The 24,877-nt window shown below is 46.3% G+C and overlaps 1 protein-coding gene and 1 long non-coding RNA gene across 9 annotated transcripts in view; one reads left to right on the forward strand and one right to left on the reverse strand.

Moving 5' to 3' along the window:
• The window catches only part of TTC7B (tetratricopeptide repeat domain 7B), a 241,144-nt gene that overhangs the window by 122,831 nt on the left and 93,436 nt on the right, over positions 1–24,877 (forward strand). For all 8 annotated transcript variants that reach the window (XM_082384497.1, XM_082384498.1, XM_082384500.1 and 5 more), the window contains 4 exons: positions 16,152–16,235; positions 17,239–17,343; positions 19,131–19,248; positions 21,474–21,531. In XM_082384497.1, coding sequence (XP_082240623.1) covers positions 16,152–16,235; positions 17,239–17,343; positions 19,131–19,248; positions 21,474–21,531 — 365 coding nt within the window. The remainder of the gene's footprint in view (positions 1–16,151; positions 16,236–17,238; positions 17,344–19,130; positions 19,249–21,473; positions 21,532–24,877) is intronic.
• Positions 1,879–14,991, reverse strand: LOC309625315. The gene is made up of 3 exons (XR_014242456.1): positions 13,415–14,991; positions 3,204–13,070; positions 1,879–2,963 (listed from the first exon to the last, which is right to left on the reverse strand). It is a non-coding gene; the product is annotated as an uncharacterized lncRNA (long non-coding RNA).

Raw genomic sequence — 24,877 nt, forward strand, 5'->3', positions numbered from 1 at the left:
TTTTTCTAAATTTACACACATTGCAACAGCCTCTGGGCACGAGGACAGGGAATGAAATACAGTAACAGATTGGCTGAAATCAGATAAGCACCCAGCTCACCCTGTAGCCTGCCTGCCGGTGCATCGCCACATTAGGCAGGAGCCTTGGGAGAACAGATGAGCCTGCGTGGCTTGGATCTTTTTTTAGTCTTTGGTTTGGTGACTATACAGGGCAATGGTTACTCAGTCTTCAAAAAAAAAAAAAAAGCCCTTGCAATCTGGCTTAGATAAGGCAATGAGTCCAGATGTTCCTGTCATACACGGTACACCCCCTGGGACACTGCCTAGGCTTGGGATTGGCCCAGATTCTTTACCATCCCAGGGGCTTTGGCTTCCTGGGACCCTCTCCTTCTGGCCAGCTTAGTTCCTGTCAGCCGCTTCCACCAAGGAGCCCATCTGTGGGGAGAGTGCCACCCAGCTCACAGCTGAGTTCTCTTAAGGTGAACTCCCCTCCACCCACGACAAACCACTAAAAGTTTCTCGGAGGCCAAGGTTGAGTGTGGTTTGCACGTCTGCTTTCCTCCCATCATGTAGCAACAGAACCTGTCCCCAGCTTGAAATTCACCTGTGTCTGCAACAGGTGTGAGGAGCCTGAGGTGGCTGGCGTGGCTGACAGCCTGGATGGCCCCTGCCCACAGGCTTCTCGTCATGCCACAAATGACTCCAGGGGCACGGCTGTCATCCTAGCGGCATTCCTCCGCGAGCCAGCAGCTCCCTGGCATGTGCCTCTGCCCGGCACGGAACCCTGGGACCTTGTTTTCAGCCAGATGACTTTCACCTTGACATCACATGTAGCTTCATCTCGTGGTGATGACCTGACGCCCAAGTCACTGGGTAGTCCGGTTGGTTGCCGGAGCCTTTGCAATTCAGAATATGCTCTAGTCACATTGACAACAGTGGAAACAGCGTCAGGGATTGCCTTGAAGGTGCTGGAGCAGAACGGTGGAAGAAAGGGAAATTTATCACTGTACATCCCTTGGAGCCTTTTGAATTTCGTACCATATCTGTGTCTTATCTATTAAACATAAAAATCGATGGATCAAAAATATATATAATAGAGGACATTCATTTCTTTAACACATATAAATGCAGCCCCTGGTTCTGTGCCAGGGGCTGTGATTCAGGCCGGGGATGCAGGCGTGGGCGAGGCGGGGTCCCTGTCCGTGAGCGGCTCCCAGCCTAGAGGAAGGCAGCCAAGCAGCAGGCAGTTGCCATCTGGGCTGGCTGCTGCCGGGGGTTCTCCACACAGGGTCTCATCCAGTAATGAAGGATTTGAATCCTTGGCTTTAGCTTTTCTTGCTATTTCTACTTAGTTTTGCAGATGGAGCTTCCCCCAGTGCACATTTGGCGGCCACAGTGAAGCAGATCTAAGTAGAGCTGTCTTAGGAGGAAGGCGCAGGTGCACAGCATCTCGAGGGCTGGCCCCAGTTTTGGAGAGCTCACCTCCTGGAGGAGGGTCTTGGTCCGCCCTTGGCTGAGCACGGACCCCTCTCCCTTGGTCTCAGGCTATGACTTCAAGTGTCCCGCTTCCCTCATTTGCTGGGGTTTCCTTCCTCCCTGCCTCCCTCCCTTCCTCCCTCCCTCCCTCCCTCCCTCCCTCCCTTCCTTCCTTCCTTCTTCCCTTCTTTCCTCCCTCCCTTCCTCCCTCCCTTCTTTCCTCCCTCCCTCCATTCTTTCCTCCCTCACTTCCTCCCTCCCTTCTTTCCTCCCTCCCTCCCTCCCTTCCTCCCTCCCTCCCTCCCTTCCTTCCTTCCTTCCTTCCTTCTTCCCTTCTTTCCTCCCTCCCTTCCTCCCTCCCTTCTTTCCTCCCTCCCTTCCTCCCTCCCTTCTTTCCTCCCTCCCTCCATTCTTTCCTCCCTCACTTCCTCCCTCCCTTCTTTCCTCCCTCCCTCCCTCCCTTCCTCCCTCCCTCCCTTCCTTCCTTCCTTCCTTCCTTCTTCCCTTCTTTCCTCCCTCATTTCCTCCCTCCCTTCTTTCCTCCCTCCCTCCCTTCCTTCCTCCCTCCCTCCCTTCTTTCCTCCCTTACTCCCTCCCTCCCTTCCCTCCTTCCCCTTTTTTTCCCCCCAATTTGTATTGTATATTTCCTTCCTTCCTTCCTCCCCCCCTTCCTTTCTTTCTTCTCATCTGCTCTTCCATTTCCTGAGGACTTTAGGTTAAAAGGCTAACTGGATTTTTTTTTTTAATTGCGGTAAATTTACATAACATACACTCAGCCATTTTAAAAGGTACAATTCAGTGGCATTTAGTACATTCATGCTGTTGTACAACCATCACCTCTAATTTCAAAACACTTTCATCACCCTGAAAGGAAACCCCGTCCCTATTAAGCAGTTGCTCCCCATTCCTCCCTCCCCCCAGGCCCTGTCAGCTACTAATCTGCTTTCTGACTCTGTGGATTTACCTATTTTGAGTATTTCATATAAATGGAATCATCCATTATATGACCGTTTGTGTCTGGCTTCTTTCACTTGGCATAATGCTTTCAGGGTCATCCACATTGTAGCGTGTATCCGTCCTTCATTCCTTTTTATGGCCGAGTAACATCCCATTGTATGGATAGACCACGATTTGTTTCTCCGTTTATCAGTTGGTGGACATTTGGCCGTGGCGGCAGTGCTGCCATGGAGTAACTGGATTTTAAACTTCCTACATTATTTCTCTGGGCCCCGCGGATGTTGGGATTATCATTATCATTCACGTGGCCGTTGTTTATATCCTGTCTTCATCTGCTGCATCGTCACCACAGTGATCTTTCTCAAACACCTTCTGTTGAGAAACATTTCATGGCTGTCCCCCTTGCCCCTTCTTTTTCTCCCTCTTTTTATTTTGTTTTGCTTTCCTTTTCCTCCTATAATGAAAACAGCTTCATTGTCTTTCTGCCATGTGCTACAGCCCAGCAGACTCCTTGAAGAATCAAACGTTACCTACAAACATGGAAAAGAAAAAAGTCACTGAGAATCCCTCTCTCCTGAAATAGTTGACTACCCACTGACATTTTAGAGATCACTTTGTCCTATATCTCTTTATGAACAAGTGCATGTACATCTATGTAAGTTTCAGGGAACGGGACAGTTATTATAGACGTTTTATTGTGGATATTCCCCATCCTTCTCCTCCCCTCCATTGACATCCCCACCCCAGCCCTGCCTCCTCAACCCCCAAACCCAGGTCAGCCATCTCATGTGTCCTGGGCACAGGCCCTAGAGTCAGAGAGCTTCGGTGTGAGTTCTGGTTCTGCCGCTTACTAGTTGTGTGATCCCGGCAAGTCATTAACCACTTGTGCCTCAGTCTTTCCTTCTGTAAAATAGGAATAATAATCACACCTATGTCAGATCATCCTGAGGGTTATTTGCTAATTCCTGTAAAGTGCTCAGAACAGAGCCCTACACGTAGAGCTCATTAAACAGCAGCCGTGTGCTGCTGTGCTGTTTCTACCGCTGTGTGCCCAGGAGTTGCCAGGCATGTGGGAAGCAACTAAGTATACAAAAACACTCTTGTCTTCCAGAAACTTCCAGTCTAGATAGGGAAATCAGAAAGCAACACATGGAAAGGTAACCAGTTAGAGAAGACTAGATAGTGCAAGGCACGATAATTGCAGGTGAAGGGACTAGGCCAGGTGCAGCAGAGCTGGCAGGTTGGGGGTGCCAGGGAGAATGACAAACAGCTGACGTATGAATTGGCTCTTCGGGGCCTGATAGGAATTAAGTCTAAGAGCAGAGGGACACCCTCATGATCAAGGTCACGGAGGTGCAGGGACATGAGGCTTTGCTCTCATGGAGGCAGGAGAGGAGGCGAGGCTATTGGGTGGAAAGCATGCAGCCAGGTTGCCAGGCCCTGACGTGTCTGGCACATCACCCTTCAGCTGGTCTGTGAGCAGGTTGTCTTTGCCTTTGTGCCACTGCAGGAATCTTCCTTTCTTCTGGGTGGAATCTTTCATGAGCAGAAGAGTTCACCTCCACCAGGCCACTGTGAGAGAAGAGGTCTTGCCTCCTTCTCACCCCGTCCTCATACCTTCCTCCCTTCTCTTGTCCCCGCACAGCGTCAACACTCCTGAGTCAGGACGCGGCTAGCCCGGGCCCGGGCGCCCCCGCACCAGCAGGGACAGGGTTGGGTGGCTCCCAGCCCATCTTCTCTTAGTCCCTCCTGTCACGACACCTTTGCGTGTGTCGTAAGCATTGTGCAGAGTCCGCCCCCTTAAGAACTGTGCTTAGGCGGGGAGCAGAGCCACTTTGCAAAAAAACTCTCCTCTCTGTCTCTGTGGTTCAAGAGGGAAGGCTCCCCTCGCATCTCAAGATGGGCTGCTTTCTTGTGTGCCCACACGGTGCCTTTCTTTCTCTCGGGGCGCTGTGCAGCCGGATCCTGAACAAGGAGCGCTGTGTGCAAAGGGAATTCAAACCAAAGAAGCATCACATCCTCATCCTAACAGGTTTAAATATAAGCGCAATGGTTACCGTATCTCCAGTGCTAGGAGTTTTCATGTTTTTAAAGACTGATGTGAAGCCCTGCTGAAAGGTTTGTGTAGGAGGGAACACTTCTTTTTCTCCCCCTTTTTAAACAGTAGCACTAGTTGGCATGACAACCTGCGCTATTAAAAGTAAAGCAACAAGCACCGCTTTCTCTGTTTTTTAGAATGAACCCAAGCTGCTAAGGAATTGTTTCTTGAATTTGGCTATTAATGGCTCCATTTTGACAGAATGTTTTGGGGTCCTCTTTGAAGGGTGTGTGTATCCCCTCTACACAGACATGGCAGCTTTAAAGACAGAAGTGGTATTTTTATCTTTCCTGTGGAATTCGTATTCATTTGTTTGGGGTAAATCTCAACAACTTTGTGGTTCTGTGGGTGGCACTGTGGGTAGTGCTCGTACCGAAGGGACGTCTACACATCCCTACCCCAAACGCTTACTTAATCAGGGAGCCTTGTAAAAAACGCTTGAACGTCTAACGACATCTCTTTAACCGGCCTATCATTTGTTAGTTTACATTAACATTTGGTATTTCATGCAGCCCCACTCACTCTGCAGAAACCCAGCCTTGACCTACATGCCAGGGTCCCTAGAAGGCATCAGGGTGGCCTGATGCAAACGGAGCCGCAGACTTCTGAGAAATCAAGGTAGAGCGTTTGGTTCGTGATAGGTGCACAATAAAAACTTGCTGAACACACCCGTGCTTCAAAACCAATGTACATTCTCATCCTGCTTTTCTTTGGTTTGGGGGTAAACTGTCCCTGGATGTGCAGTGAGTGTATCTTCCCCAGGTAGGCCCAAAGGTTAAAGGTCATTTACTTGGGAAATAGCAGAGGAAGAGGTGGGCCCTGCTTGGGGCAGAGCACTGACTGGTGCAGATCCCAACTCTGGTCCAGCTTTGGGGGTCAGCCCAGTAGGGATCAACTACATCATTTTTGAATGACAGGCCTGCCCTGAAGAATCTCAGCTACTGACATGGCCACAGGTATCTATGTTCCCACCATTACGGGTATGTTTTTTGAATTAAGCATCATTGTTCTCTTCTTATGGCCCTTAAGGGAAAAAATTTTTCAACTTAAAAAATGCCATATTAACCATTTTAAAATATACAATTCAGTGGCATTAATTGGATTCACAGTGTTGCATAACCATTATGTCTGTTTCCAAACTTTTCCATCACCCCAAACAGAAACTCTGTACCTATTAAGCAATACTCCCCATTCCCGCAACCCCCATAACCTGGTAACCTCTAAGCTACTTTTTTGTGTCTATGAATTTGCCTATTCTGGGTACATTATACAAATGGAATCATGCAATACTAGTTTTTTGTTTCTGGCTGATTTCACTTAGCCTAATGTTTTCAAGGTTCAGCTATGTTGTAATAATATATCTGATAGCATGTATCAGAACTTCATTCCTTTTTATAGCTGAATAATATTCCATTGTGTGTATATGCCACATTTTGTTTATTCATTCGTCTGTTGATGGACATGTGGATTGTTTTCACCTTTTGGCTATTGTGAATAATGCTGTGATGGACACAGGTGTACACGTATCTGAGTTCCTGCTTTCAGTTCTTTTGGGTATATGTCCAAGAGTAAAATTGCCAGGTCACATGGTAATTCTATGTTTAACTTTCTGAAGAACTACCAAACTGTTTTTCACGGCAGCTGCACCATTTTATGTTCCAAGCAGCAAGGCACAAGTGTTCCAGTTTCTCCACATTCTCACCCACGCTTTTATTTTTTGTTTTTGTTTTTTTGCTGTTGTTGTTGTATTATAGCCATTCTAGTAGGTGTGAAATGGTATCTCATTGTGAGTTTGCCTATTGACTAATGATGTTGAACATCTTTTCACGTGCATATTCATCATTTGTGTATCTTGTTTGGACAAATGTCTGTTCAAGACCTTTGCCCATTTTTTAAAAAAATTATTGTTTTATTTATCTATTTTTGGCTGCCTTGGGTCTTCATTGCTGCATGCGGGCTTTCTGTAGTTGCGTCGAGCGGAGGCTACTCTTCGTTGCGGTACGTGGGCTTCTCATTGCGGTGGCTTCTCTTGTGGAAGAGCATGGGCTCTAGGCGCCTGGGCTTCAGTAGTTGTGGCCCGTGGGCTCTAGAGTGCAGGCTCAGTAGTTGTGGCGCCTGGGCTTAGTTGCTCCGCGGCATGTGGGATCTTCCCGGACCAGGGATCGAACCCGTGTCCCCTGCGTTCGCAGGAGGATTCTTAACCACTGCACCACCAGGGAAGTCCCCTTTGCCCATTTTTATATTAGGCTGTTTGTCTTTTTGTTGTTGAGTTATAGGAGTTCTTTATTTAATGTGTATAAAAACCTTAACAGATACATGATTTGCAAATACTTTTTCCCATTCTGTAGGTTGTCTTTTCACTTTCTTGATAATGTCCTTTGATGCACACAAGTTTTTAATTCTGATGAAGTCTAGTGTACTGATTTTTTTCTTTTTTTGCTTTTGGTGTCATATCTAAGAATCGATTGCCAAATCCAAGGTCATGAAGATTTGTCTGTTGCCCCCCTTAAAGGACATCCAGAAGAATGGATCCTAACATTCGACCTATATTCAAGCATTCGTTGAACACCTACTTTGTGTAAGACACACCTCTAGGGAGCACCTGGGACTCCTTACTTCCCTCCCTACATCTTGTGTGTGTCAAGGGGCAACCATGGTTGAAGTCCCTGGTGCCCAGAGCCAGGGGAGGACTGAAAACTAAGACCAAAAGGTGAGGGCAGTTGGGGAGGGAGGAGGGAGAGGAATGAAATGCCCATTTCCTGAATTTAGGGATTCATTTTGTAAGAATAACAAAGGGCTACATCAGCAAAAGAGCAGATAGAGCGGTATTTGAGCAGAAACCTGGCGACCCTTTACACACTGTGCAAACTTGATCCAGTTGCTTCACATCCTTGAAGGGAGGGCGTGCCGGAGGGTGGCGTCCAGCGTTCACGCTCTGTAATAAAGTCTGTGACCTTTGAAAAACAACCCACTCTCTACTCCTCCCACCATGGCCAGAGGCAGCGTCGGCCTCTAATTTAAGCATTTGCCGAAGTAATAAAGGTTTGACACTCCTCTGCTTGGAGCCGTATCGCTGTTTCAGGGCAAAAAGAGAAACGGGAAGCGGGGGCACAGATGTGGGGTTTGCTCTATTTTATTTCCAGTTTAAGGGGAGAAAACTTGAGCAAGTCTTGATGGGTGTTGTCTATGTTTTCTCAAAACTGGGTAGGAGGACTTTTATTTGTAGCTGAGAGTCCCATCAGCCTGCCTTTTAGAAGAAGCTTTTCCTGGCCCCAGACTCCTTGGAGAGTAGATCTCTCGAACTCCGCTTTAATTTGTACTTTTATATGCAGTTAATTTAGAAATAAGGGCTCTGACCTGAGCATCATGAGACCTGGCTTCTAATTTCAGGGCTTCCACTGTGTGACCCTGGGCCGGTCCTATCTCCTCTCTCTGGGTCTTGGTTTCCATGTACTTAGTAAAGTAAGAATGGGACGAGATAATCTCAAAGGTCAACACGCTCTCTGATTATATCAATCTGTGGGTCTAAGATAATGGTCCAAAATGTCTAAATTACTTAGATAGTTTTTCATTGCTTAGATAGTTTTTCATCGTTAAAGTAAGGAAATGAAATATTATTCATATACCGTGTTAAATTTTTAAAAATTGTTACACACCTGCCAGGAATTACATTTATTAATTGATTCATTAAGTATACACCATGTAGAAAAGAAAACCTTCCTAATCAATCGAAGGATCTAGGTTACGAGAACTTGCAGGATATGGCAAACCTGTCCACAAAGGTGAATAATGAAGACAGTTCTCTATGTTATTTGTTCTATTTTAATAGTGATGAATTTTAGACTTCCCCTCCAGGCTAAATTTGAGGGGTATCTGATTATTTTATTCCTGCCCCCTCCCCCATGGGCTTTTGAATCTCACCGTTGAATTCCAAATATAGACGTTGGCTTTTCCTTGCTTGTGGTATCGTACAGCTGTCACTGCCATGCACCCAGTTCGTGTAATTGGGCTTTGCATACCAGGAAGGTAATTGCTAAATCCTTTTCTTCTGCCAGAAGAACTTCTCATCCCTGGAGCCCCCTCAGAGATGGCTGGTTTATGAACAGCCAAAATAGGAGGCTGGGAAGGATGAGCTCTTGCTACCAAGAGGAAATAACATTTTTGGAAGTGACATTTTGACTACCACTCAAATGATTAGGATGCCAGTTAGAGTCTAATTATTGTTCTACCAAATATTCTTGGTATTAAATGAATGTTATCTGGGATTTAGAGAGAGGTGGCAGTAGTCTGATTACAGCAAATGGGCCTGTCTTTCCCGGTAGAGATAATACCGTTGCCAAATCCATCATCTTTTCTTGTAAGGGAGATGATTTGGAGATGTCACCTGCTGTTTTGTGTGGGTGACTCAGGGATCTGCAGATCTGGAGTCCATGTCCCTCTCCCCAGGCCCACATTGCCGTCTCTCCTCTGGACATTGGAAGTGGAAAAGGGCCCGCTCTCATCTCCCCCTTTCCAATTAGGGGCTCCCTTCCGCTCTCCCTCTGCCCTCCATTGGCACCCCAGCCCCGTTCCCAGGGCTCCTCACTGCAGATCTAGCCCTGCAGCAGAATCCACTACTTCTTTGGTTCATGAAAGCGACATCAGCAGTAGCATGTTTATTGCATTCACTCTGTGCCAGACACTCTTCTAAGCATTTTACACGTATTACTTCCTTTAACCCTATAACAACCCTCTGGCTGGTGAATGAGGTGTTTGGATTAAGCTCAGGCAGTCTGGCCTTAGAGCCGCTGCCGTCAGCACACGCTGCTCTCCTCTCGACCTCGTGCTGCCTCTGCTCTTCCTCTCCAGCCACCAGCCAGGCTGGGTCTGGGGGGCCGAAGCCGCCTCTTATATGCACCCCACTCCCGTCTGTCTCCATCCTGCAACACCTACATCTTCTTCCATTTTCATTAGTACTTCTTTTAGACTGGAACCGTTATTGAAATGTGAATTATCTCACTTTATAGCATATATTCTGTTCCCAGGCTCCCTACTTCATTAAAACTGGAATTTTTTAAATTTATGGACAAGATGTTATGCTATCTGTGATCTGCATCAAAATAATATGTTGGGGAGAAATGGGTAGGGATATGAATGAAACAGAGTTGAGAATTGAGTTGGTAGTTGAAATAGGGTGAAGGGTACATGGGGATTTATTATGCTATTTCCCCTATCTTTGTCTGTGTTTGAAATTTTTCAATAATAAAAATTTTTTATCACCAAACTTATTTATATCAAAGGCAATTAACTCACAGAGAACAGGAATAGTAATAATAAAAATTTTTAAGAAGAAAAAAAAACTGGAAATTTTTACTCTGTCACATACATGTGTGTTTAAGGTGCTTAAAAGGGATAGCCAAACAGAATTGGGGTGAGCAAAGACCTAGTCTAAGGGGCAGAGGCTGTGGATAGCAGATGCTCCAGTGACACCCCAAGTTCCCTTTGGTCTTCGGTGCATTCGCTTCCTTTGTGATTGAGGTATGTCGACCTGAGTGCTTAGAGATTTATATAATCTCAGTGTTTACAGGAACATAGGGGAGGACGTGTTACATAGCCTAGCGGTACGCTTGGCGTCAGGATTCCAGGAGCATCTGGAGCTGTCTGGGCACTTTTTCAGAGCCAGCTGCCGTCATTGTATAGAGCATGCCAAGAGCCCACAGGAAGACAGAGCCATTGGCTCTGAGGCCGGAGCGCAAATACTTTTGAATTGGGGTGAAGGGTTAATTTGTAATTGCTGGTTTGCATTTCCTAACTCTCTTTATGACACCCCGACGGCTTATAATGGGATGTGGATAGTTATAGTTATGAGAATGGGGTCCGAGCTGGGAGGAGTAAGATCTACAGTGTAGAGGAAACCATGGCCTGTGTACATCTTTGTCAAATTGTGCACCTTTGAGGTGGGCCACTGTGGTGCTGGTGGACATCTCTGGGATCTGTGAAGTTTCCTGAAAATTCTGCAGAGTTTCAGTCCTCAGAGCTTCAGGGATCCCCAAGAGGACACAGGAGCGAGGGCCCCTCAGCAGTAAAAAATATTGTCGAATCTCGGAAATATTTCGGGGAACATGTGGCATTTTTAGGAGGCTTTTATTTAGCTATGCTTCGCTTTATGCAGTACGGGTGGGCCCAATCAGTGGAGTGGCTTATCTGTAATTAACGTCTCAGAGGCGGTGGAGTGCTATGGATAAGCGCTCCAGCTCTGGCACCAGACCGCCTGGGTGCAGATCCTGGATCTGCCGCAGCTCTCTGAGACCCTGCATGGTCACATGGCAGAGCTGTGCTCCATTTCCCTCCTCTGTAAATGTAACAGTACCTGCTTGGACCCTAATGTTGGGTCATTAGGACCAGCGAACGAGGCAGTTCTTGTAAAGCAATTAGAAGAGCACCTGGCTGCAGTGTTAGCAAAGAGCTTGTTGTCTCAGCGAGTCTGGGCGGTTGTAACAAAATACCACAGGCTGCGTGGCTTGTACACAACAAACGTTTATTTCTCACAATTCTGGAGGCTGGGAAGTCCAAGATCATGACTGGCAGATTTGATGTCTGGTGAAGGCCCGCTTTCTGGTCGCAGACTGCCCGCTGTTCACCCAGCGGAAGGGGCAAGGGATCTCTCTGTGGCTCCGCCCTCATGACCCAATCCACCCCAAAGGCCCCGCCTCCTAACGCGGTCACATTGGGGATTAGGTTTCAACGTAAGAATTTTGGGGGGACACAAACTTTTAGTCCATACCACTTACTAAGGAAATAAACATGTATTCTAACAGTTTGGTTCCATAAAGTAGTACTTTATTTTCAAGGGTCTCAGATTGAATCCTTTTCTAAAATGAGGAAACGCTTTGTAAATAATTATTTCTGATATAATGTATTATACGTTTGAATTTTCATATATTAAATTTGGGTAAAATGATAGATGTCATGTTCCATTTTCTCTCTTAATATAAGAATGTTAATTTTAGGTAATAGCTAACCTTTTTTTAGCACCTACTAGCCTGTATCTGAAGTACTGTTCCTGTTGCTTATTATGCATTAACTAATTTAATCTTCCTGATAACTCTCTACATTAATTACTATTATATTTCTCATTTTACAGTGAGGAATCTGGGTCTAGAGAAGTTAATTGGCTTGCCCAAATTCACACACTTAATCTGTGGTGATCCTTTATTTCTAGCTGCTGTACAGGTCATGAATTCCCTATTCTGGAAGGTTCTCAGGCAGAAGTAGTACAACTACTTGTTGGGGGCTGGGTGGTAGGGGGTGCTATCAGAGGGGCCTGAAGCATTTGATTGGGTGCACCTTCAGAGCCTTGGTTGTAGGTAACAGACCCGACTTGTTAATTCAGGCAGAAAAGGCATGCATCTACCAATGCATACCGTTTAGCACGCAGGATCCACAGAAGGCTAAAGAGCAGGGGTGAGCAGAAATTAAGGAGGCAAGCCCCCTGCCCCAGTTTGGGAGGATACTGTTAACTCTGGAGGGCCTCCACCAACCCAGCTGCTACCCTAGCCCCCAGGCCTCGCCACGGAAAACAACTTCCAACGGCCAGCCCCCCTGCCCAGACCTCTGGATGCAGCTCGCTGGCAGGAACATCTCACTGGCCAGGCTCAGGTCACGTGACACACTCCAGTTGCTTCCCTCCTTCATTCACCCTTAGGTTTGGCACCTGGAAAGCAGAGTCTGTTCCCCTTTTATCTAGGGTGTCCTTACCCCAACCCCTGCCTGAAAATAAATAGAAGAGTTTTGTTTTGTTTTTGTTTTTTTATCTATTTATTTATTTATTTTTCATTTATTTATGGCTGTGTTGGGTCTTCGTTTCTGTGCGAGGGCTTTCTCTAGTTGCGGCAAGTGGGGACCACTCTTCATCGCGGTGCGCGGGCCTCTCACCATCGCTGCCCCTCTTGTTGCGGAGCACAGGCTCCAGACGCGCAGGCTCAGTAATTGTGGCTCACGGGCCCCGCCGCTCCGCAGCATGTGGGATCCTCCCACACCAGGGCTCGAACCCGCGTCCCCCGCATTAGCAGGCAGACTCTCAACCACTGCGCCACCAGGGAAGCCCCAACAGAAGAGTTTTGAGGTGATAGGCAGCCAAAATGACAAATGTCCCTTCCGTTAAGAGACTTCGAGTAGATGCTTCCCAAGTTCCCTGGTAGCCCCGCGATTCTGAGTCCACTCTTTATGAGGGCTGGTATTTCCCTGGAGCACCTGGAATGGAGCCCTATACCAATTAGACTTCCATGAATGTTTCTCACTGAGGATATGAGTATGTTAGCCTTTGTCGCAAAAGAAAATAAGGATGCACACTTATTTATAGGATCTAGCTTTCTGATTCAGAACAGACTGTTTCAGCTGTGAGCTCCTTTTGTTTATCAGGAAAGAAGTTGATATTTATCATTCTTCTTCACCAAAGGAGGCAGAAAAGCACTTAAACCTTTAAATGTCTCTGTGTACATATTTAAGTGCTTAGTGGTTGTATTGCAATGAATTACTTGAGTGGAGCTGTAGAACAAACCTCATTTTTTTTTTTTTTTTTTTTAATATTAAGTTTTTACTTTTTTTTTTTTTTTTTAATTTATTTTATTTATTTATGGCTGTATTGGGTCTTCGTTTCTGTGTGAGGGCTTTCTCTAGTTGCGGCAAGCAGGGGCCACTCTTCATCGCGGTGCGCGGGCCTCTCACTATCGCGGCCTCTCTTGTTGCGGAGCACAGGCTCCAGATGCGCAGGCTCAGTAGTTGTGGCTCACGGGCCTAGTTGCTCCGCGGCATGTGGGATCTTCCCAGACCAGGGCTCGAACCCGTGTCCCCTGCACTGGCAGGCAGACTCTTAACCACTGCGCCACCAGGGAAGCCCCAAACCTCATTTTTGATCATCATCTACCTACTTCTCTCCACATACTGACTCCTTTGCCTAATTCTGTGATCATCATTCTTGTTTCCTTCTTCATCATCCCTCATCCCCCTTCCCTAAATCAGTTTCCAAGCACTGTTGGCTTTTCACCACTTGGCGTTCTCTCCTTAATACCTGTCCTCCCCCACATGTTCCCAGCCCATGCCACCCCACACCTGGGTTAAGTCTTCCCGCACCACCCCATCTTGCCCACTTGATCTTCTCAGTGAGCTGCTTTCCTCTTTTTACACCCACTGTGCTCCTTAAAGGCACAGTAATGCTTTCTTGTTGCTCATCTGTGTAGCAGAGCAGGTAAGAGGGCTCTGGGGACAGATTCAGATCCCCGCTCTGCTATTCAGTGTTTTTATTAGTGAGAGGTGTATCCAGAAGTAATTAACAAAACCAGCATATAGTGAGTGCCTTAACCAAATATGAGTTTATTTTTTCCCCATGGCAGGAAGTCTGATGAGAGGCAGCTGCAGCATCTCATGATATCAGAGGCCCGGCACCTTCTCCCTTTCTGCTCAGTCATTCTAGAGAGTAGCATTTGTCCTCATGCTTCTCACTTCCTGGCTGCCCCACCTCCAGTATTGAGTCTGTGTCCCGGGCGGAAGAAGGACCAGGGCTGAGGGCAAAGTGTATGCCAACTGCAGATGCCCTCCCCTTAACTTCTGCCAACATCCTGGTCTAGGATGGAGTCACATGTCCACCCCCGAGTTTTTGACTACGTGTGTTTCCAGTGTGATCAAAATAAGGGAACAAGTGTCCGTTTTACATCCTACACCATCATTAGCATGGGCTTATCGACTGCTTATACTTCGCTTTTTAATATACTTTTTAGGGCAGGTTTTCACAGTAAACCAGCCAGCGTAATATTTGCTGTGACTTTCTCTGTGACTACCATTTAAAATTCTGGAATTCTTTCCTCTCCTCTCACCCCTTCACTCTACCTGTATCGTGACCTTCAGTGTCACCTTCTCGGCGGCTCCTTTGTCTCTCAGCCCCAGCCCCCTGGCCCCCCCCCCTTGTCCATCCATTAATCCTCAGCAACCCCCCCCCCCGCCCTCCTGCTCTGCTCCCGGGCTGCATGGAGCGTCACTGGAGACAAGTGGCCACGTGGTGCCGAAGGTGCCACTGCAGGTCCACACCAGTCTTTGAGGTGCCCCTGATGGGAGCTCTCTGTCCTCTCAGGCTGAAGCTTTTGTCCTTGTTTAAAGCTTTTCTGTTCATTTAAAAAACTCCTAGCCCTGTTCTTTTTCTTCCCTCCCAGCAACCACCTCATTCCATCTTTAGAGAGAAAACAGTGGCTGAGCAGGACAGCTCCCTACTGGGCTCTCCTCTGTATCTTATGGAACCTGCCTCCATGGGAGAAGGCCTTACATGAGAGGCCCATTGTTCCAGGGGCCTGGCTTTCTAATTCATCTCTGCAGTTTCTTCTCTGCCTGCTTGTTCCCCTCAGGTTGCCTCCCCATTCTCTCTTTCTCTCTGTCTCTTTCTCTGTCGTTCTCTCTAATACACACACACACACACACACACACACACACACACACACACCTGCATACACAGACCTTCTGTGCCATGGGTTTGCTCCCGAGTATGCAGGCCGGAGACTTTGGGGGCCCCCTTCACTCACCAGCCACCCGCTCCTGCCTTGGGTGGCCCTTCCTTGCTGATTCTAATTCAGACACATTTCTTGCTTCTGTCCTTGTTTCTGAAGTCCCTGGACCATTCTATCCGCCTTATTCCTGGCCTCCATCCACCCTGGTCATACACCCCCCTCGTCATACACCCCCCTCATCCCGTGATCTTCCTTAGGTTCTGACGTGGTCGTGTCACTCTGCGCAGAAACCAGAGGCTCCTCATTGACTGAGTGACCTGCGTTTGTAGATCTCCTGCCTCGGGGTGGGCACTGAGGAGACAGAGAAGCCAGGATCTCTGCCCTGGAGAGTTTCTCAGAGTGGGATTGGGCTGGGCTGGGCTGGGCTGGGGTGGGGTGGGGAGGGTGAAGACATCACGTTAACACAGGTATGAACTTTGGGAGCACAGAGGAGGGAGAACCAAAGCTGGGGAGGGGGAGGGAGATGGAACAACTCAGACAAGGAGCCGCCACGTCAGACTCTCAGTGACGTGGCCCCAGCCGCACCTGCCTTCTGGCCCCCGTGCCCTCAGCTGGGTTTATACTGGACCACTTGTCATGGGCACGTCAAAGGGTACTCTTTCATGCCTCCACGTCTTTGTTTGTCCCCCCTCTTCCTGGAGTACCGTTTCCAAATCATAGCTGTGTTTTTTCCCTTCTCATCCAACAAAACCGGCTCAAGTACCAGTCTTCCAGGATGCCATTCCTGATCCCCGTGACCACTTTCCCACAGTACTTTCTGTTTCCTCCTCTTGGGGCGCTTGTCAGTTGGGACCTTGTATTGAGTAGTTTGTGTACCTGCCTCTTTGCCTGTACTGGATGAAAAGCTACTTGGGATCAAGGGTTGTGTTGTAGTCAATGGTGGATTGTCCGCGGCTTCTGGCCCAGTGGGGTGCCTCAGGGGGCTCCTCGGGAGGGGTTCGGTGGAGGAGGAGGAGGGTGCTTTAAGCATTCCAGGGAAGCAGATTTGGTAGGACTTCTCTTAGTGTGCACAGACGCAAGCTCACACCTGTCCGGCTGCAACACCGGCAATTCTTACCTGTCTGCATTTGTTCTTCTTTCCAAACCAGTGCTTAGAAAGAGCCATGAAGTTTGCCTTTGAGGAGTTCCACCTCTGGTACCAGTTTGCTCTGTCACTCATGGCTGCTGGAAAAGTGAGTCTCCCTTTGGAACATGCAATCCTCTGTGTTGATGGTTAACTTGAATTTCATGGGATGAGGTGATGCCTGGTAGATGTCTACACCAGTTATTTGAAACTGTCCTGTGGTCATTTATAAATGAGCGATCGAATTTAATTATTTGGGGCCAACATGGACACATCAATGAGAAGAAAATTTTGGAATTCTTGCCTTTTTCTAGTCATTGTAACTTTATTTATCTGAAGCTGTGGCTTAAACTAAGGTCAGTTCTTCACACTGACCCCTTTCACTCATTTGAGAGTGTAAACTATTCCTGGCGGGGGAAATCTGCTAATTATCTTTAGCAAGATGTAATATGAGGCAGTGTATGGTATTGGTTGAAAGCAAGGGCTGTGGAGAGAGAGGTCTGGTGCTGCCCTCAAAGCCGTGTGACCGATGGCAGGTCACTTAGTGTCTCAGCTTCCTCTTCCGTCTCATGGAGAAGTGGTACCGACTTCATAGAATTGTCATCAGGTAGTGAGATGATACCCACAAGGTGTTTAGCATAGTACCCCCAAAACGAACACACTCAATAAAGATAATAGCCGCTGTTATTCTTGTTAATTTGGGCCCTTTAGTGAATTGTAAAGTCTGAGACACAAGATTATTTGGGCTAAGTGGAGTGGTATGCTTTCAATTCTGAATGGTATGCTTTAAATTGGATAGTTTCTTTTTTATAATAACGTAAACCTCCACTGTCTTTATTTTTTTCTTACTTTTACAATGGCTACACAAGTAGGGAATAAAAGTAGGGGGATTCTGGGGCAGCGTTTTCACTTGTTTTAACCACAGTTTACTCCCCGGTCCCCCCAAAGTTCCAAGCTCAGGTTATCACCATCCCCAGGCCCTTGCTTCATTGGGTGAAAGTTGGAAAACCTCATTAAGAGGGTATCCTAACCAGAAACGCCACTGGGAAGGCTTTAGTGTTTGGTTCTGTCAAAAATTTTGAGTTTCACAGAAATGATCTCCTTTTGCCAAGTCTGCTCGCGCTGTGAAGGTGCTGAAAGAGTGCATCCGCCTGAAGCCGGACGACGCCACCATCCCGCTCCTGGCCGCAAAGCTGTGCATGGGCTCCCTCCACCGGGTGAGTGGGGCTGGGGCCCTCCGCGTGTGCGGGGGCTGCCACCCTTTTGATTCCTAGGCAGACAGGAAATAGTAGCAGTTCATCAGCTACACAAAAGCAAGGCTGTTCAGAGCCCCGGGCTTCTGGCCTGGGCTCCAGCCCTCCTCAGGCCTCAACCCCACCCCAAGGACTTCGGGGAATCATTACAACTCCAGGTTTTTCTTTTTCATGGGAATGTGCTTCAAAAGTAGAAATGGTAAGATAGAATTGGAATTCCTACTCAGATGCATCCTGTATGCAAGTCATATGGGACTGAAAAAGTCTATGTCACTCAGTGATTCCCTCTTAGGAGAGCCTGAGTTTTTCTGTAAAGCCAAGAGTCAACCTCTACTTGAGCTCATGTGTAATCCCAACTTCCTTCATTCCTCTTCCTGCACAGAGGCTTTCCGCTTCAAATGTGCTTGTTCAGCTTTGAATCTGGGAAGAGCCTGATTTGTAACAGTTGTAGTACCTCAAAAATGTACTGTTTGAGCAGAAACTAGAAAACTCAGACAATCGCTGACGATGTATAGATGATCGCCACATACGGTGGAGTTTTAATGTCTTTCTCTAACTTCATGTCAAGGTTAGTGATAAGAAGAAGTTGCCCAAAAGACTGAGGCACCTGGCTAAGGTTTTTTACCATTATGGTCCTTGCTGCTCGTTTTTTTCCATCTATTCTCACGCAGCAGGGCGAAAGTAAACATTGTGAAGAAAGTGTCCTACTTTGGTCAAATTTTTCTTGGGAAAGTGTGGAAGAAAAAACACATTTTGAAATGTGGCTCTCACCTGAAACACAGCCGTGAAGGTGTTGTGTGGTCCGTGCAGGTTTTAACACTTTGGTGTGGCAAGTGAGGGGACACGCAGGCAGGCTCCGAGAGTGGCCGGAGCAGTGGACCGAATCTTTCGGTTTTGAAAATGCCAGCTTCCAGCTGTGACTCTGCCACACTCCTTCCAGCGATGGCATCGTTCATCACCATAACGCCTAACGTAAACCTGACTCTTTTTTACAAGATGAGAATAACAAATCTTTTCTGTACTTTTTTTACATTTTTATCATTAAAATTTCCAAATACCACAAAAGTAAAGAGTATAATCAACTATCATCCATGTACTATCACCCAGCTTCAATAACAACAACACTTACCATACCCCGAAGGAGCAAATCTTATTATTTTTGCCTCTAGTGAGTTGTGCAAAAGGTCTTATTGTGGGTGTAGTTTACAGGTGCACATTTTTCCCATTGGAATCTGCCAGTGCGAGGTCTGTGTGCGGTGTATTGTAAAATAAATAGATGGAGTTTTGAAATTTCTAACAGCTTGTGGGAAAGAGAATCCAAGCCTAAAAGATTCTTTATGTCATGCAAAAAAGGAAAGACCCAAGCACAAAGTATTTCAAGAACTTTATTCTTTACAAATTATACATACATATATATATAACTTCTGAATACCTAGCACAATCTAATTACAGAGCCAATCAGTGAAAAATAGAGACGACAAAGAGCCCCACCAAGTATGGAAGTGACCTTGGAAAAGAGGGCAAAAAAGCAATAAGGAAAGGTTTAAAGCAAAAAGGCAAGGTGGGAATCCTGAGGACTGTTGAGAAGCTCAAATAAAGAAAACAGAATCACCAGAGTGGAACTGGAAGATCTGGGAGTTATTTTCACAGTGACTCATCAGAAATCGCTTAGGACAGCAGATGCTTACGGGAACTCATGTTAGAAATTCTGCAGGATGTTGGTGTTGTTTTTAACTTACCTGGTTTTTCAGTTGGAAGAGGCTGAGAAGTTTGCCAAAACCGTCGTTGATGCGGGAGAGAAGACGTCAGAGTTCAAGGCCAAAGGCTACCTGGCCCTGGGGCTTACGTACAGTCTGCAGGCCACTGACGGTGAGCGAAGTCCCTGCCCACGGGAGCTGGGGAGCCGCCAAGTCTGCACTGCAGGACGGGCCCATCCCCTGTCTCAGGAGGGCACATGGCTGGTTCCTCGTGTGCTGTCCCGTGGGGACCTGCCACCGCTGTCCTCTTTGCTTGGACGGGTCGGAGAATGGGAGGGAAGAAATGCAGGCCCCGTGCCCCGGCTTCCAGGCCCTCTTCACAGGTGCACTGTGCTGGTGGTGCCCAGCTGGCAGGTGTAGGGGTCTGTCCTGAGGAGTGAGGTGAGCAGGGCCCTGAGAGAGAATTCCCCCCACCCGGCCTTCACCTGACTCTGCCCCAGCGCTTGGCCTGAGCTCTCCCCGTGTGGAGGGATGTTGGGTCTTAGGCTAGGAATGTAGAAGCATTCAGGGCCCACCTCCTCCAGAAAGCATCCCTTGATTTATCAGTACCTGCCCCTTCTCCACTTGCACTTTTTTTTTTTTTAAACAACTTTTTTATTTATTTATGTTTTGGCCGTGCCGCGCAGCATGTGGGATCTTAGTTCCCCAACCAGGGATCGAACCCGTGCCCCCTGCAGTGGGAGCGTGGTGTCTTAACCACTGGACCGCCAGGGAAGTCCCCATTTGCACATTTTAATTCACAGATACGTACATGTGTAGTATAGCGGCTCATAGCACGTGCAGTGACATTACACGTTTGGGATGTATTTACTGTTTTGGTGGATGGGCTTCCGGCTAAAAAAAAAATCTTAATTATGTTTTCTATACTTAATGAGTTTTCAATTATATGTTTGCAGAAAGGGTAAATTGGTAAATTGTTTTTCTGAACTCTTTCTATTATTCCTTTTACATTTTGTTGTTAAATGTAACACAAATACCAAAAAAAATCTCAAAAATGATTGTCCAACTCAGTGAATTAGTATAAGGGAAAATATCCTTAAAAGCACCACCCTGCTTAGGAGATAGAACCTTGCCAGCTACCTGGGAGCCCTTTACGTACCCCTCCCAATCACAAGCCCCCTTAAGAGAAAACACTACCCTGACTTTTATGGTACTCATTTTCTTTTGCTTTCTTTGTAATTTTGCTATAGTTTATTTTACATGTTACCCCAAATCTTTCTTTCCTCTGCCCTAAAATATCAAAGACCCTGGAGAAGTTTTGCATATCAACTGATTTTCAATGATAGATTTTTTTGCTAATTTTTCATATACACTTGATATACTGGCAATACCCAGAACATTTTTTTAACTATAGTAGGTTTTCAGTGAAGGGTAAATTTAATACCATATATTTATCCATATAAGTTCTTAGTTGAAACTCTACACCTAATTAGCCCTGTAATTTTGGGAGAGTCACGTGACCCTGCTGGGTCTCATCTGTATCCATGGTTCACTTGGGACAGCTTTCTGGGTGCCTCTAGCTCATTCACTGTTGTTCTGAGTTAGTCATGGCTTACAGCTACATCCAGCTCTGGGCAGCCTTCCACCATCCTCAGAGCGATGTCAGGATGGGATCTGCCATGTTGGATTTGTTAGATAAGGACCACCTCCAGGTGCAGCCATAAACAGGTTCCTCTAGGACTTTTTCTGTTGTCCCAGTAAAAAGTACCTTTTTAGTTTCTACAAGACTCTAAGGTGGCATTTCTCACATGCTGTCTACAGGGGAAGTGCTGAGCTGATTTTCCGGTATCAGTGTTGGGTTTGCCCGGTCTGTCCCTGGTGTTCACATCAAGGTATTAAAGGTCCTAGCCATTGCCACCGTGAATTAAACTGGCCTTCCATGGCATCAGGCTAGTGTCCTTGGTTCTCGGTGCCAGAAGGAACTCTGAAGGCCATCTAATCCACCCACTGGTGCTTGAATCTCTTCTATTCCATTCTGGCAGAGCCATTCTTCACCCGTGAATTACATGCCTGCCCTTGAGAATGTTTTCCTCTCTGGAGTTCCCAGCTGGTCTTTTGAAGACAGGCTGCTATTCCTGGGGGTACCAAGAGTGACCAGCCAACTCCCACTCTCACCTTGGCATGGTTCCACAGTTATGCCCAACAAGTGCAAGGGCCTCAGGCTGACCCGGCCTTCGTTTCCCATCCTCGACAGTGCCTGGGACAGGACTGGGCGCATAAGCTCCCAGAATTTGTTGCTCTTAATCCAGTCAAACTTTTAGTTTTTGTGATGAGTTTTCTATTTGTCAGAAACTCCCTGATCTCCCATGCCACTGACTAACTGAACCCTTTTCTTAGCTTCTTTGCGAGGGATGCAGGAGGTCCTACAGAGAAAGGCGCTTCTTGCATTTCAGAGGTGAGTGGGAGTTCATCTTTTCACTCGGCTGTACATAATGACACCAAAGTATGATAAGTATAAAAAGAAGAGATATTTATAAAGATTATGTAAACAGTGTTTTACCCCTGGGAGTCTTTCCTCTCGAGTACTGAACAGACAGTATAAAACTTGCTGCATCACTTGTTGCCATGTAAATCTGCATTCTTGATCTGTTTATTCATTCAGGCACATTTTATTCATTCCTAATAAAGCGATTTCAGCTGTAAGAGAGGTACTTTTTTATGTCTAGGGAGATGATTCCTTTTATTAAAGACATTTTTTATCATCTAGAGAAAGGATCATTCTTTGCAACCTTTTTTTTTTAACATGTCAATCTGCAGATTTTTATATTATGAAATGAAAAGGCCAGATTTTAGGGCAGTCTCTGAAATACTTATAAGACAGTCAGGCTGGCAGGTCCCAGGCCTCTCCATCCCCGCCATGCTCCCATAATACCTTATGCTTATCTCCATCACTGTACCTTCCATGAAATTAGGAGAAGGCCTTATAATTAGAGAACGCTTGCATGTCCCAGTGCCCTTTCACACCCCTTACTTGATCCTCACCCCACACAAGTAAGGTAGATGGAACAAGTCGTGTGTTCACTGCAGGTGAGGGACCGAGATGCAGGGATGAAGAGCCGGAGTCCTGTAGCTATTGAAGTCAGGAAGGTCAAGGTCTCTGACGCTGACTGGCTTCTCTGGTACCTACTACACCACACTTCCCTCATTTTATTCTTATTGCAGGCATAATAAATCACTAACATGAATCACTGTCTGAAAGTATAGCCCCATGATGTCCAATCTAGAATTGGTATTGATCCTGTCACCTTAAATATATCTGAGTTACTTGATTTCTTGGAATTATATTAGAAACTTAGTTACTTAACCAATAGTTTTACGAGGACCTCTCAATACCTAATAACCGTTGTTAGATTTCTTTCCGTAGAACTAGGGTTGCCTGCGGATTTGTCACGGTGTACATGCTCCTTTTTTTCACGAAATCATTATCGCTTGGTTTCAGTTAGTCTGAAACACTTTCATCTCTTTTCTTTCCATTTCCTAGCAGGCTTGCCCATAGCTCCTTCACGTTGCCAGTCCCAGACTGGTTAATGGCAGAAGGTACCAACTGACAGCTGCAAACAGACCTCCTATCTCTGTGTTAAGTTTTTGTTGATGTTCTTCGGCACGGAGTGTGGAAAGCATTTCCATTTCAAATGATCTGGAGTTTTAAATTTTCCAGTCCTAGTTTGTAAAACCCACACATGGATGCCTAAGAAAGTGGTCATTACATCTGTTTCACTGTTTCACTTTCCTTAAATCAGCTCATCTTACTGGCTCTCTAAAAACAGCCATGGTGGTGGTCTGCCTTGAGCCGCAGAATTCATAACTTCATGTTATATAACAGCTGTTCCATTGGCCTGAATTTCTTTTTGTTCCTCTTTTGCTTAGTTTCTAATTCAAAGGGATTTTTAAGATATTAGTTCATATGGGAATAAAGAGGAATAAAATCCTACTAACCTACGTGATTATATTGGGGAAGGCTAACCTATATTTGTGTTTATGTGTATTTAAGGATATTTTTCAAAGTAATAGAAATATTTGGTTTCAAGTACACATTAACTAGGACTATCCTAGTGTACTATACAAAAATCTATAAGGGAAGGATTTTAAGTAAATAAGAAGGATTTGCATTACTTCTTACATGTAAATGAGTATTTAAAAATCACTTGGATGAGAAATATTTTCTTACTATATATTTTAAATCTTCTCCCCACAATTCTGTTAATACTATTGTTTAGCAAATTTTGTTTAAAAAGAAAACGGTGTATCTCAAAAAGTGCTGAGGTTGCAGATATAGCGTGTGAAAATTAACTCAATTATGACTGGAGTCAGAATTCGAAAAGGTTTGCTCTCTCCTGGATTCAGAGAGGTGGTTTTTGAAGACATCCCAGTTGCATGATTGCATCTTAATGTTGAGACCCTCAGCTGTTCGTACACTCATAAGCTCAGCCCAAGAGGCTGAACCGATTCGTATGTCCTGTACAAAATTATAGTGAAGAAAAACTGTTGTTTGCAAAGCTTTCTAAGATGCTGTATTGATCTCAGTGGTGGCTCCTGGGGGCTCTCACATCCTACAGAGAAAAGCCAGGCTGGAAACAGTCGAGCGCATGTCTCAGTGACTTGCCCCCCAGCATGCAGGGATCCGGGCTGCTCCACAAGGAGGAGGTGGCGTGGTGTCACTGGTGTTTATCACTCAGTGTGGTAGAAGGGACACAATCTCACAATCTCACTTTTATTTTCCTCTCCCACTCCTAGCTTGAATTTAAGTTTGAATGTGGTATGTTTTGTGGGTATGGAGTGACCAGCCAGCCCGGTTTGTTGGGAACTGAGCAGTTTCCCAGAATGTGGGAGTTTCAGTGCAAAAACCAGGAAAATACAGGACAAACCAGGACAAGTGGGTCATCCTATGTGTGTAAGTAATGGGAGGTCCCTGAGTAATAGATTTAACCAGGTTTGCACTTTTCTTTCTTAACACAATGATATACTAATCCCATGTCTACTGTAATCAGGATTGAAGGGGACTTCAAGGAGAATTGGCTAAATAAGGCAGCAGGGTGATATGGTGGAGAGACCAGGCCTCGGAATTTCACTTCTGGCGTTACCTCTTTTGCTTGATGTTCTCAAACAAGATGCTTAATAGTAGATGCTTCATAAATTGTAGTTATTATTGTTACAAGGTACATGTCTTAATGGACCAGGGTCAAAATTGATCAGCTGTCTCTGTATTCTTGGTTCAGCTCCAGAGGATGTTGGAGCCAGAGTCTAGGAGAATGATGGGGTGGACCTCAGGGCAGTCTAAGTTTTAGCCAGGTGATCTGGGAGGCCCATCCCATGCACTCCAGGAGCAGTCTGGCATACCCTTCTCAGGGCGCTGCTCCTACTGCACTGTAATGATCCTTTAGGTCTCCCCCTCTGTGGTGTTGGGGGGAGCTCCTCAAGGAAAGGCACTTGTATTATTCATCTCCAAGCTCCCTAAAAGTTAGCACAGGGCCTGGCATCACAGTAGGTACTGCATAATGTGGATGGATGGGTGAGTGGATAGATGGATGGATGGATGGATGCATAGATGGATGGGTGGATGGATGGATGGATGGGCGGGTGGGTGGATGGGTGGGTGGGTGGATGGGTGGGTGGGTGTATGGGTGGGTGGGTGGATGGATGGATGGATGGATGGGTGGGTGGGTGGATGGATGGATGGATGGATGGATGTTTGGATGGATGCATAGATGGATGAGTGGATGGATGGATGGATGGGCGGGTGG

The sequence above is a fragment of the Balaenoptera borealis genome, assembly GCF_965194805.1.
Source record: "Balaenoptera borealis genome assembly, chromosome: 3".
Lineage (NCBI taxonomy): Eukaryota > Metazoa > Chordata > Mammalia > Artiodactyla > Balaenopteridae > Balaenoptera > Balaenoptera borealis.